This window comes from Mobula hypostoma, chromosome 7 (assembly GCF_963921235.1).
Source record: "Mobula hypostoma chromosome 7, sMobHyp1.1, whole genome shotgun sequence".
Classification (NCBI taxonomy): Eukaryota; Metazoa; Chordata; class Chondrichthyes; order Myliobatiformes; family Myliobatidae; genus Mobula; species Mobula hypostoma.
This window is the reverse complement of record NC_086103.1, coordinates 113,581,334-113,595,465: the sequence shown is the minus strand read 5'-3', so window position 1 is coordinate 113,595,465 and position 14,132 is coordinate 113,581,334. Positions and strand designations below refer to the sequence as shown.

At 38.7% G+C, this 14,132-nt stretch overlaps 1 protein-coding gene across 3 annotated transcripts in view; it reads right to left on the bottom strand.

The window, feature by feature from the left end:
• The window catches only part of LOC134349462 (progesterone receptor-like), a 342,340-nt gene that overhangs the window by 126,140 nt on the left and 202,068 nt on the right, over window positions 1–14,132 (bottom strand). For all 3 annotated transcript variants that reach the window (XM_063053804.1, XM_063053805.1, XM_063053806.1), the window contains one exon: window positions 1,718–2,020. In XM_063053804.1, coding sequence (XP_062909874.1) covers window positions 1,718–2,020 — 303 coding nt within the window. The remainder of the gene's footprint in view (window positions 1–1,717; window positions 2,021–14,132) is intronic.

Here is a 14,132-nt window from a genome sequence, read left to right as displayed (position 1 = left end):
TCTCTCTCTATTTCTCTCTTTCTTTCTCTCTCTCTCTCTTTCTATAGTTTTCTCTCTCTCTCTCTAGTTTACTCTTTATTTCTCTCTCTCTTTCTCACTCTCTCTCTAACTCTCTCTATCTATCTTTTAAGAATTCTTGATTTTGACTGAATTAATTATTCTGATTGATACTTTCTGATCTAGTCTCTGTGCACCAGTAAAGAATTATTCTTTAATTTGACTGGTTACATTGAAACCCTGCTGCCTGCTGTTTGCACAGATTCCAGATTCAATGTAAAACAAGTTGTGTTGTTTTGGTTATCTTAGTCTGCCATTAAGCTCCAGCCCAAAATACCACAGAAAGGCAGTGGATAAATGCAAGTGTAATAGGCAACTTCTGTGAACAAAATCCAACCCATTGTTTATAATGGCATGCACATAGTAAAATGCACATGAGAACTTTAGAACTAATTTGCCAGGATATGGTGACCCAGAGAGTCACAGTGACTTAGAATTAAAAAAAAACACAATTTTACGCAGCAGGCAACAATTGCTTAAAATATTTGAGTTCATAAGAACAGTATTCAGCTAACATAGACTGCCAGCAGTAATCAAGGCTGAAGATGTGTATGCATCATAGAAAGAACAACAATAAGTTGGCCTTATTTTCTAATAAGTGTGGCATCTCATAAGGATAATTAGACCATATCTGCACAGGAAATACAAATTGTTTAACCACTTTATTATGTTATTTCTTTCTACGCAATACTTAAGTTTTAGGTGACAAAGTAGACACTTTGTAAATGTAATATTCAGTGTGAAGTTTTATATCCAGGAACTAGGTATGATAGTTTGAAGCCATGAAATATCCAGTAGGCCCTTGAATGACTTTGAGATGGACGTTATTGAAATTATACTGCTATTAATTATAATCCAAGATGTTAATAGTCAACCACTAAATAAAAAGTTATTATTTGCTTTTATTTTCTTTCTCTCTGGTAGATAGTAACTTCTTTATCTTGCAGATGATTTAATTGGCTTGCATTTCACTGTGTTGAAACTAGGAAGACGACAGAGATTCTTCAAGGTTTGCGCTAGTGTTGTTCTCTGCCCAGGAACAGTGTGCAATCTCTCATTTTTCACTTGTGGAGTATTACTGGGCTTTAGCAAATGTGACACACAGCAGTAAGCCATAAGCTAATCGTTAATGATGATGGATTCAAAACAAAACTCTCCATCTCCAAATCCTTTTCACTTGATGTAAATGTTTTGACCCTGTACCTCACAAAGTAAATAACATACTGATTTCCAAAATGCATCATTAGGAATGCAATTTCACTAAGTTTGAAAATTGTATCATAATTTGCACTGAAGATAGCTGGGCTGACTGAAGATAGCTGCTGGCACAGAAAATGGGAAGTGTTGACATACTTTATTTCTGGTGTAGAAAATCTTTAAAAAGCTTTATATAGGGGTAGGAGTTACATTGCTTAAGTTGGGGATAAGAGACAGTCTTAAGATGAATGATCGTTTCCTTTTACTTGACACTAGCCCTACTTTACCTCACATCAAAGTATTTGTTGAGAGCGGTTTTCACAATGTATCAACTGCTCAACAGGTCAAACACATTATTTTAATATTGTAACTGTATCATCTTCAAAATGGAGAAGAAAAAGATTGTAGTGTGCAGTATATTCTCTAAAGATTGGAACTTTGTCATTTAAACTTATGCTGTTACCTGGTACAGATTTGGCCCATTTAACAACAGCTACAAGCTGCCTTTCGCAAAGCCTATTCAGGCTGGTTAGCAGATGGTTAGCTGATTCCGGCTGACTGTTATCATAGCCTGCATAAACAACTTCAGGTTCAATTATCTGCAAAATGGAAACGAGTGACGGTGTGAACTGGACTCCTCCAGCGGAATGTAATGTGATCTTTGGTAATGCGATGGCATTGACACTGGCAAGTGTCATTTCGGTCTGCAGAGAAGACTGGTTGTTGCCGATGTTCTTTAATTTACTGAATTTCCTTAGCTTTCGGGCTGAAAAACAAAAGAGAGTTTCCTGTTCAATGGTTGAACTTCAAACACAATATTTACAGACTTATACTGCACAAACCAATGTCTACATTTGCTGGATTTTGTTTGATCTCACTTTTCTTGGCTGCCTCGGTTTCCAGATTCAGCCTCCTTTGAACATACAAAATGAATAGCCTGTTGTTTCTTAAACATAATGGTAAATCATATTTTGTGCGAAGCTATATAAGAGAAATGAAATGTGATGCTGCCAGGCATCAGCCCTTTGACTCTGACGAGGCAAAAATTCATCTGAGACAATATGCTGAGATCAAAGGCATTATTATTTCAAGGAGTAAGATTTATGTAACGTTACTTAAGGAGAAAGAAAACAAGGAGGGAATTTTGATTTCAATTTAAAACACGTTTCCTAACTAGGCAATGGTTAAAAAAGGAAATTTAAATATCTCTTACCTCTTAGGAGAAGTCCTTATTTTCATTTCAATTTTGCAGACCCTGATTCTGGGTCTCCCTTCTCTGCAGGGAGCCATTCTGATGATGTCAGCTATGGGAGTGGCAGTGACTGCCTTCCTAGAGAACACTGTATATCTGCATCCAGACCAGTCTTGATGCCAGTTGGGAAAGCTGAGCTGACCAAAGTCACTGGCAGCCGGGTAAACTGGTGCACCCAGTTGCTGATGACTTTTTCAGGCTTCGAATCTTTTTGAAAATTGCCTCAAATATTTCCTTGTTAGGAAAGCCTTTTTGAGGGTGATTTAATTTAAAAAATAACAAAAGAGGAATGCTGATGAGTGCAGGAATTGGGAAGGGGAAAATCAGCATGGTGCTATCAAGGAGGAAAGCTCTCTGATGCCTGGCAATATTATCTATCAATCTCATTGTACGTAACATATAGTCTGTGTAAACGCCAGTCATTTTGCGACTTCTATGTAAAGGCATTCACTTATGATACAGCACTGAGTTCTAAAGGTAGATTTTACAAATTCACACTTCAGGTGCAAAGTTCCACATTCCAAAAAGTTGATTTGGTAAATTCCAACCGGTGGTTGGGCAGCAATGTTTTGTTCCATTTTCGGTTTGAAAAAGCAAATATTTCATACCAAAATCATCTTATGTTCTGCGTTCATGGCAATTTTCACAATCAGTTGCTTAAAGTGTGCACCAGGAGCTTGGGCTCATTGGCCAGTGCAGGACGTATAAGAAAAAAAAGCATGCTTATAACTTCGCGCAGTGTTGATATTTAAGACAAAAGTAACTAAACCTACACTTAATTCACTCTTAGTTGCCACGAATGAAAAAATATGGAGTTCAGCAACTCTCATTTAGAATTATTTATTAATCCAGGGACAGTGTGGCCTGTCTTTTTCTTAAATACCAAAAAGTTGGCAAAATGCTTGCTTTGCAGTTATCACACCGAACTTGGATTCAAGCACACAACATTCCTAAATGCAGAAAGTGAAGTGTGCTGTCATAAGTGACAAAGACAAGTATCAGCCAATCACGGTAGAACTGCTTTAAAGATATTTGCGCTTCTGAAGCAGTAAGGATAATTTGACCCTCAGCTTGCAAAATGCTTGCTGCACAGCACTTGCTATTGCCAGTTAAAAATAGTTAAATGCTTGTAGCTCCAAGCCAGTTTTAATGATGAGGGTCTGCAGTTGCTGGTAGACAGGAAGTGATGCAACCACATTTTTTTCATGGGGAAGCCAAGCCCTCCAACTTGTAAAGTAGGCACAAAGCATGGCAGTTTTTCAGCAATGTCTTCACGACTCAGAGGACGACCTGGCAGAAGGTCTGGAAGAAGGTGGACAAAGTTAAGGCATGAATATTGTTCTCAAGTAGGAGCACAAGACATATCTGCACAAGAAGGAAAGTTGTAGCTGTACAAAGTATATGCAAACTGCTTCACTGACACAGATGTTAGCAAGAACATAGCAAGTACTAGGGCAGAAAGTAACAAGGTCATGCAAATTACATTAGTTCATGCTGGGAAAGTGACATGACTGGAGGAAAGATAGTTTCTGGGCAGCTTTATTGCTTCTCAATCCCTGGCGCTCCTTTGTTCAAAAAAAGGCTAACATGGGCTGAAGAAGCAACCATGTTGGAATCCAGATCAAATGGCTGCTTAGTGGTGGAGCTAGAAGGAAGGTCATGGACTGGTTAGTGGTGGGCACGATAATAAGCACAGCCCCTCTCATCAGGTTGATAGTTTTAGTTTTAGTTCTACTTGTGAGGTTGGTAATTTTTCTTGTCAGGACTTATTCAAAGATTGGTGAAAACAAACTACTTGTTCAATTTTCAAATTATTGACCTCAGTTTCATTGTCATTTTGTGTCAGATGTGAAATGCAATATGAAACTGGTGAACAAGGTTATATAAGACCGAGAAAGTCACATATAGATGTTTATCCTAAATACCCACCACCTTCCACATCCTTCAACTCCAACTCCATCTCTGCCGAGGTCAATTTTTTCAGCTAAGACAGTAGCAGAAGTAATAAAGTTAACTTTTATCTCCTAACTATGTTGTAGAAGGGAAGAGGTGGGGTCAGAATTTCCACTCTAAGTTGCTTTCCAGAGAGTGCCTTTTGGAAATCATTTGTGTGCTACTAGATAAGGGCAAGTTTACACTTATTTCAAGCCCTCTTCATTTAGATATTCTGCTTTATTTACTATCAAAGTTCATACATGAAAGCCCATAAAGAACAAGTGAAACCTACCCCTGGGCAGTTCTAACAGAGATTAATTCCTATATTCTTCAGAGGACTCAGAGGACAACAAAAGGTATCTCATGTAAAATCATTTGGATATTTTGACATTTGCAGAAAGTAGTAAGGTAACTTTGGGTTTGTAATTGTTCCCAACATAATGACAGACGTTACCTGCTGATGAGTAACAAAAGATCCTAAAAAATGGAGTTATACCCAGCCTTGCTCCTTTCAGCTGTATGTACAGTATCTACAGACAACAACTGTAGTTAGGAATAAAGCTTCACATGGGAGAATGACCACAATGGGTCTAGTCAAGGTCAGAATATGGGAAACAAACAAGATCATTCAGTAATGTCCTACTGAACGGCTCTAAAATAATTCTTCTGCTAAATCCTCCCAGCAAGACAAGTATCTTTGATTAGAATAGCATTTTAGGAAAGAGGTGTATTTTGATGGAATAACATGACTGATCATCCACTAAAAGCGACAAAGAGAAGTCTTGGGAACTGGACTCACTCAAGGACATACTGGATGAGATCTAAAATTGAAATTACAAACCAATACCTTCCATTGAATCAAGTAGCCAATTGAGAAAAAATCAGCTTATTCTAATCTAATATAAAATGAGTATAATGTGTAACTAATGATTCAATGACTAAATGCACCACAGGGTTCCTGGTTCAATACCTGCTCTGTGCTGAATTGACATGAACAGTGACACAGGGATCATAACAGGTAGACATTGCAGAGCTGAAAAATTTGCCTGAACAGTTTGGCATAGTCCAAGGTACAATTATTTTCCGGAAGGAGAAGAGTGAAAGGCAATCCAATGCCATTTGGATTTGCACTACTCCAGCTCTGTTCCCGTGCAAAATAAATTAAACTGGGACAGCAAGAGCTAAGGGGAGAATAATGTTACTGCACATCACAGGCATGACACAGCATTTAAAGCACAAACAATTCTTTTTGCCTGCTCTAGAAATGTTGGATTGAAATTCATTGGTGAGGAGAGAAGCACATTAGGAGACTTGGAATGAAAGGTGAACAGCAATTAGAAATAAAGAGTTGAGCTGGGATCCCAACCTTTGTTAGGGATCAGGACTTTAATTGGATGGAAGGTGCATTCAGGAAGTGATGGGGGGGGTGGTGGTGGGAACAATCACATTATTGTGGTGTAAGGTGAGTGAGTTTGAAGGAGGGATATGCAGTACAGTGGGAAGGAGATGAGGAAACCTTCTTCAGCCTGTAACTTGCTTAGAGAAAAGCACTCAGAAAACATAGTTTCTTTGAAAGTGCCTAGCAGGTAGTGCAGATAAATCTCTAGAAATGTTCTCGAAGAGCATTGAACAGGAAATGGTATCACTCCATGCACAATGGGCATGGAATCCACAACTGTGAGTGGCAATTAATTGTGCCATATCAAATTTCTGGAGTGGTACAAACTAGCCTGGAAAGAGATACAATTGCACTTCACTCTGGAAATAACTGACTTCAATATGTATAATACTTCAAAAAAATGCTCCATAAAAGAGTTTGTAGCCAATTTTCTGTACACAGAAAACAATACAGACAAACTCTTTTAAGTTTCCACTATGCTAGAGACTTCAAACTCATAAACCACTTAAACCCAGCAGTGTTGGAATAATATTTACATAAACTTTATGATTACTAAGAGGCAATGTATTACAAAAAAGCAGTAAGCTGTTGGAAAGATTGACAATAATGTCAATGTATTATTAATTCAAAGCTACTTAAAATGTTACATCAATAATGTTTCATATTAGAATAAAAACATCAAAATTACTCCATTAAAATAATCAGAAAATCTTTAGTAAGTGAGAAACAACCCAGGCCCATGGGTGTCTGTGTTAGAATTAACTCTACAGCGTAATATTTACTGAAGGCCAGTGTAAGATGGCATTGCTGAAGGTCACCGACTACTTGCCAGTTATAAACAAAACAAAGAAAATTACTAACTACTTTAATTAGTCACACTTTTTCTGGCAAATTATCACTGTAAACAATAGCCTGTAACTTCCCTTTTGAAGTTGAGCTTTTGAACCGCCTGTATGACCTGGCCTTATTGCAGAGTAAAATTAAGTCCTGAAGGTACAGGATGATTGTGGTGTGGCATATACTGGCTGAATCAAGGTGGCATGGTCTGGGCATGAGAATGGGGAATGAGCCAATGTTTGACCTTTGCTGGAGCAGGCTTGGAAGCAATTCAACGTGGCAGAACCAAGGTGAAGTAAGTGGAGGTGAGTAGAGTCAAGGAAGAGCCTGGGCCTGAGAGTTAAGAAAGAGCCGAGGTTTGATCGATTTAAGCGCCAGGCCAAATTGGAATGGTCGGGTATTAACTGAGTCAGGGCCCAGGGCCAAGAGCAAGCAACGACCTGAGGTTTGGAAGATACACGAGGGGTGATTGATAAGTTCATGGCCTAAGGTAGAAGAAGTCAGTTTTAGAAAACCTAGTACATTTATTTGTCAACATAGTCCCCTCCTACATGTACACACTTACTTAGTCCAGCGGTCATGAAGCATACGGATCCCTTCTTTGTAGAAGTGGTCCACAGCAGGGGTGATTGATAAGTTCGTGGCCCAAGGTAGAAGGAAATGAGTTATTAACTTCAAACTTTCTGCATTATCACTCAGAGAGTTGAACTGCACGTGCATGTAACGAGAGCATCTTGGACCTCCAGGTGGTTCACAGCAGGGGGTGATTGATAAGTTCGTGGCCTTAGAGAGCAGCTCTTCTTACATGCATGTACAGTTCAACTCTTTGAGTGAAAATGCAGAAAGTTTGAAGTTAATAACTCATCTCCTTCCACCTTAGGCCACAAACTTATCAATCACCCCTGCTGTGGACCACTTTCTGGAGGTCCAAGACACCGACTTTTACAAAGAAGGGATTCGTATGCTCCACAACCACTGGACTAAGTGTGTAAATGTAGTTAAAATAAATGTGTTAGGTTTTCTAAAATTGAATCTTTCTACCTTAGGCCATGAACTTATCAATCACCCCTCGTAAGTGCAGCCTGAACTAGCCTGAAAAGATCAGGGTGTCGGGGGTGGATGCAAGGGATAGGCCAGTTCAGCTCACTGCTCCGTGAGGTTTACTTATCTCTGCACTGAACTGATACTGTGGGCTGAAACTAATGGGCTGCTGGATTGTTTGCTTCGCGTCTGCGGACTCACTTTTGTGAACTTCAGTTCTGAATGCTATTTGCTTCCTTTAATGTTTGCACAATTTATTTTTATTTCCACACACTGGGTATTTGATAGTCTTTTTGCGTAATGGGTCAATATTCTTATAGTTTATTGCTAACATTGTGAAATAGTCAACCTTTGCACTTTTGGCCAAAGCCATTCAACTTTCAGTCATTTGGAACACAGCAAAATTCTTTATTTGTTTTGTGACTGCCTGTAAGGAGATGGACCTCAAGGTTGTAGAGAGTATACATATTTTGATAATAAAAGTACTTTCAACTTTTGAACTTTGAACTCTTTGCTTTTCCCTGTTTTATCTTCCTTACATTCTGTGGGGAAATCAGCCTGCGGCACCTGTGAAGTGAATAAAAAACATATGTTGGCAAAACCATGACAACTAAGAAACAACTCTGGGTCAGAATAGCATTAAAGTAGATATGGGCCATAAAGGAGTGGAAAAACTACTGCTTTGATTTTACCTTCAAGTTCACCTTTTTCTTCAGTTGAGTTAACATTACCCCATTAAGTCTCTAGAAAAATTCTTCTTCTTAATTTTGCTGTGTTCCAAATGACAGAGAGTTGAATGACTTCAGCAAAAAGTGTAAAGGTTGCATAATTATGTCTGTACGACTGATGTCAGCACAGACACACAAGAAAACAAAAAGCATGAGGAACTCAATCTCTTATTAACTGATCCCTTACAGAAATCACCATGACATATACTGGTCAGTTGACTATTTGACAATGTTGTCAATAACCTATAAGAATATTGACCTAGATTTTGCTATGAACCAATGGTATCTACATGTGAAATTAAAGGTTTTTCCTCCACATCTGTTGGGAACTTTGGCACCCAGGCTCAACCTTCTTGAAAGATTCTTAGTGGTGCATTCCTAGCTACTTTCCACTAATGGGTTTGTCCATGGAATGCAGCACCTGGTAGTGGGAAACCTATGCGGTTTCAGGTAGCTAGTAGATCTGCTGCCACACGGTTCTAAAGGCACAAGCTCAATCAGTAATTCTGGTATGCGGAGTTTGCATTTTCTTCTTGTCATGATCTGGGCTTCCTCTGGCTCCTCTGATTTCTTCCCGTAGAGTTGGTTAATTAGCCAATATACAGAAAATAGACTCTCATGCACAAATGAGTGGTTAAATCTAGGGGGACCTGATTGGAATATGTGGAGAATAAGTCTAGATTAGAGTAGAATTTATGCAACTTGGGTGACTGATACTCAGCATAGACTTGATGAGCAGAAGGGCCCATTCTCACATTGCACAATTCAACCATTCATTTCTTGAACAAACCAGCACAACCCTAATCACTACAGCATAGCAACACTTTGATCACTTTGCACAAATCTCAACCTTCTTTTATTCTAATTGTGTTCTTCCTTGTAAAGATGATTTAGAATCTATTTTAACCTGTGTGTTTCTTTTGAATGCTGCTTATCTGCTGGTGCTTCTGCTGCAAGTATGATTTTCACTACACCTGCGTATCCATGTACTTGTGCATATGACAATAAACTTGATTTTAACTTTGACTTTAACTTTGGTGACTCGATGACTCCATTACTGCAATACTGAAAAGGAGATGGTAAGATCTAGATAATCTGTATTTTAGAAATAAATATTTACTCAAGCATAATTCATTAGATTTAGGGCATAAAGAAGTTTCAGTCAGGAGCTGCTGCTTGTAGATTGGGTGTAGGTAAGCTAAGGGTGAGCAACGAACCAGAAGGGTCCTGCATTGTTAAGCCACTAATTTATTGCAGATAGTAAATTACAAAAACAAAATAACAAAGCACCAAGTGAAAAGAATGAATTAGAGTAATAAAATGTTAATCACTGAAAATTTAATTGGTTGTTATTTTAATATTTTATTTAATCTTTATCATCAGTAAATTAAGAAACATGGCTTGAATCAAGACAATTTCAGATGGATTGTGACTCATTGTTTTGGTAAAATGAAGTCATCTCTCATAATCGTGTAGAAGAAAAATACAGTCGTTGTTTAATTTCACGTCATTAATATGGATAGAAAAGGACATATCTGGAATTAGGAGGGATACTAAGGAAGGTGCAAATTTAGGAGAATTTGAAATAAATTTTCAAAGATTACTGATGTATTTGTCCAGAAATACAAAAATAGCTGTCTCAGAAATAATTTTTGTCTGTAATCCCCATTGATTATCCTCTCACAATTAGTGATTTAGATGTGAATTTTACTGAGCACGATCTGCCACTTGCATGCACTGCTTGTGCTCTCCTTAGCTCAGTAAGGCACCAGATCCAGTTTTGGACAGATGAACCGGTGTTGGTGCCGATCTCTAAGGTCTTGGGAGATATGAGTAGGCCAAGCTAAACCTCACCCATTAAGTACCTCCGGAAACCTTTGACATCGTTCCTGCCTTCAAACCCACCATCCACCCACCCCGCCCCCCACCCAGCATCCAATACCATATCCAGTTCTGAGCTCATTTTCCCTTGGCAGGAGTCCTACTGCACCTACATAGAAGAATCTGCTGAGGGCTTGGTGTAGGATCTGAGAGTCCATTCACTTGAAGGGAAATTACAAGGAAGAAGGGTATCCAAATGTGATGAGAGTCCGTTACAAGGAAAATTTTTGACATCAAAGCTCTCAAGATTTTTTAACACCTCTGAATGACCCTGGAATTCAGAAAAATTTAAAAAGACAAAATGATTAACAGGAACTAAAAATAAAAACACATTAAACATAAAATTTCCTAAAATACAGTAGATAAATAATTTGAAAGTAATAGTAAAGAACTACAATTGACTGGAAATTGTACCTTGGTCTTTTATCTTTCTATATTTGCGTACTACATGCAGGGGAAATATATTGAGACTAGTTTGGCTCAGAAAGCAACCCCTTTCTCCTTTAGGTCTTCCCAGTAACCTATTCTCCCCATATGTGAATGCCATTCTTCCTTGCAATTTCCATTCAAATGAATGGACTCTTGGATCCTGCACCAAGTCCTGGCAGCAGGTTCCTCACTGTAGGTGTCATGGGATTCAAACCATATAGAAAGAGCTCAGTGATGGAGCACAGTTGCCAAGATGTTGGACGAACTCTGCAGTATGTTCAGGTCTTCTACATTTACGTGGAGGTCTCAAAGCTTGTGGGCACCTTCACAGAGACACGTCACAAACATGTTTCTGCTGGAGATGCGGAGCAGTAAAGAAATGTCAGTTGTTCAGTGTAGAAGAGCCTACAAATCTCAGCAGGATTTGATAAGATTAATAATTCTGATATGAAGTGGTAAGCCATGAGGCTCTGCTAATATGCAAATGGTCTCATTACAGCTGATGGTACAAATATGACATTACATAATTGTATAAAGTGCTCCGAAATTCACCATGGCCATTTAGAAACCAAAAGCCCAACCTGCAATGCCACACTACAATGCAATATTGAAGGCAAACTGCAGAAGAACATAAGATATCTGAGCTTCAGCTGTGCTGAAATATTCAACTGCAGGTGATGGGCTAGCCTTCAAAATTCTTTTGGAGCAATGCAGTAGCACCAACTCTCTCTAGTCCTAAAAATTCTTCTACTATAAATGAGCTGGGAATACAGTGATAAGGGGATGAAACTAAAATTAATAGACAGCCCCTCTTCAGAGCTTCCCTGGAGAATTTCCAGGAAAAGATGGAATTGTCATTCCATTATATGGGAAGGGACAGGAGTAGGTAGGAGAGCTTCTGCCTTCAGTTCTGTCTCTTGAATACTCACCAATCTCTTGGACAGTCAGGAGGAGTGGGGTGAGGAAATGGAGATGTGGAAATGGAGATTGAGTTCAAGAGCCGTGAGGTAATGTTACAGCAATATAAGACCTTAGACCCCACTTGGAGCATTGTGTTCAGTTCTGGTCACCTCACTACAGAAAGAATGTGGATACTATACAGAGAGTGCAGAGGAGATTTACAAAGATGTTGCCTGGATTGTAGAGCATGGCTTATGAGAATAGGTTGAGTGAACTTGACCTTTTCTCCTTGGAGTGATGGAGGATGAGAGGTGACCTGATAGAAATGTAAGGTGATGAGAGGCATTGATCGTGTGGATAGCCAAAGGTTTTTTCCCCCAGGGCTGAAATGGCTAACACGAGGGGGCATAGTTTTAAGGGCTTGGAACTAGGTATAGAGGGGATGTCAGGGGTAAGTTTTCCGCACAGAGAGTGGTGGGTGCGTGGAATACACTGCCAGCGACCTTGGTGGAGGCGAATACAAAGGGTCTCTTAGATAGATACATGGAGATTAGAAAAATAGAGGGCTATGCTGTAGGGTAATTCTAGGCAGATTCTAGAGTAGATTACATGGTCGGCACAACATTGTGGGCCGAAGGGCCTGTAATGTGTTGTAGATTTCTATGTTCTATGTATAGACCAGTGGAAGAGAAAATTGGCAGTTGTCCAGTCGTGTATGGAATTGCCATTTTTTTCTTTCAAGAAAGATTAATAATGTATGGTGGAAGACAGTCAAGACATATTGTCCATGTATATGTCATTCATTTATGTCTATATGGAAAAAGGCTTGTCTTGTTTCTAATTATTTATCAATAACTGATATATCAAACAGAATTCTTTAATTTTCCACTACACTTTTAAGTAAACAATAATATAGTTTAGTCATTATGAATTGTGGTAAAATTAATAGATTGTGTTCAAATCTGAACATCCCTTCAGACTGCTGTATACCAAATGCTAATGAATCATAATAATTAAATAAATTGCAACAGGCTTATAATTAGTTGAAAAACATAGGGCATATTTATGACTATATATTAGTTGAATACACAGGAGTTATTAAAATTATCTCAACCAGCCTGGCTTATTTTACTTTTCACCATTTCCTTTAATAGTTGAGTAAACTGTGCCTTAGTCATTATGTGCTAATTTATTAATTTAATCCAATTTGAAAATAAAAAGGCAGGGTAATGATTCAGGTAAAGGAGTGGCAATAAAATGGACTACACCGCAATATAAGGTGCCATTTTCTCATACAGTAGACTTCTGAACATAAGGACTACTTATTCATACGAAAACATGATTTAGCTTGCTCATGTATGATGCCAAAAGTAAACTTGTTGAGGGAGGCTTAAACCCTCAATACAAGCGGATTTGGGTTGGGTCGGAAAATGAAATACTAAAATTTCAGGAAGCACACACTTTAGGTTAAAATAGAGTTAGGATGAGGGGAGGGGATTAATCCTGCTTTAAACTGTAAGTATTAGTCAGATATAATGCAAGCAATCTCAACGTATTGACTAGGTTTCATGGCCTTAAAAAACCCGACAAGTAGAAGGAGGAGAAAAAAAACTGAATGATTAAGATCAATATTTCCTTCAATGAAGCTTGCAAACCAGAATGATCAGGAATTGAGTTATTTTGCAATACTTCATCACAGATCTCCATTACTGCAAACCAACTCTCCACATGATATATAGACAACTCTTTCAAATGCTCTATCTTTGTAAAATATAATCTGAGTTTTAATTCTTCCAGCTCAGTTGTAATGGAATTGGAAACCTGATTTGCAAACTCAGGTCCGAAGAATACCTATTCAAAACTAGTAGAGACTTAGCAAAATATATTGATTTTTCATAAAAAGGGAAACAGCTTTCCCACTAGCTCAAGCTGACTGCAGGTTGATCCTTGTGAAGAGGTTCCATAAGACATAGGAGCCAAATGAGGCCATTCAGCCTATTGAGTCTGCTCCCCCATTCCATTATGGCTGATCCCGGATCCCACTCAACCCCATATACCTGCCTTCTCGCCGTATCCTTTGATGCCCTGACCAATCAGGAAAATATCAACTTCTGTCTTGAACATACCCATGGACTTGACCTCCACCACAGTCTGTGGCAGAGTATTTCGCAGATTCACTATTCTTTGGCTAAAAAAAAATCTCCTTACCTCTGCTCTAAAAGGTCATCCCTCAAATTTTGAGGTTGTGCTATCTAGTTCTGGATACCCCCGCCGTAGGAAACATCCACTCCACATACACCCTATCTAGTCCTTTCAACATCCGTTAGGTTTCAACAAGATCCCCATGCATTCTTGTAAATTCCAGTGAGTACACGCTCAAAGCTACCAAATACTCCTCATATGTTAACCCCTTCATTCCCAGAATCATCCTCATGAACGTCTTCTGGACTCTCCAATGACAACATATCTTTTCTGA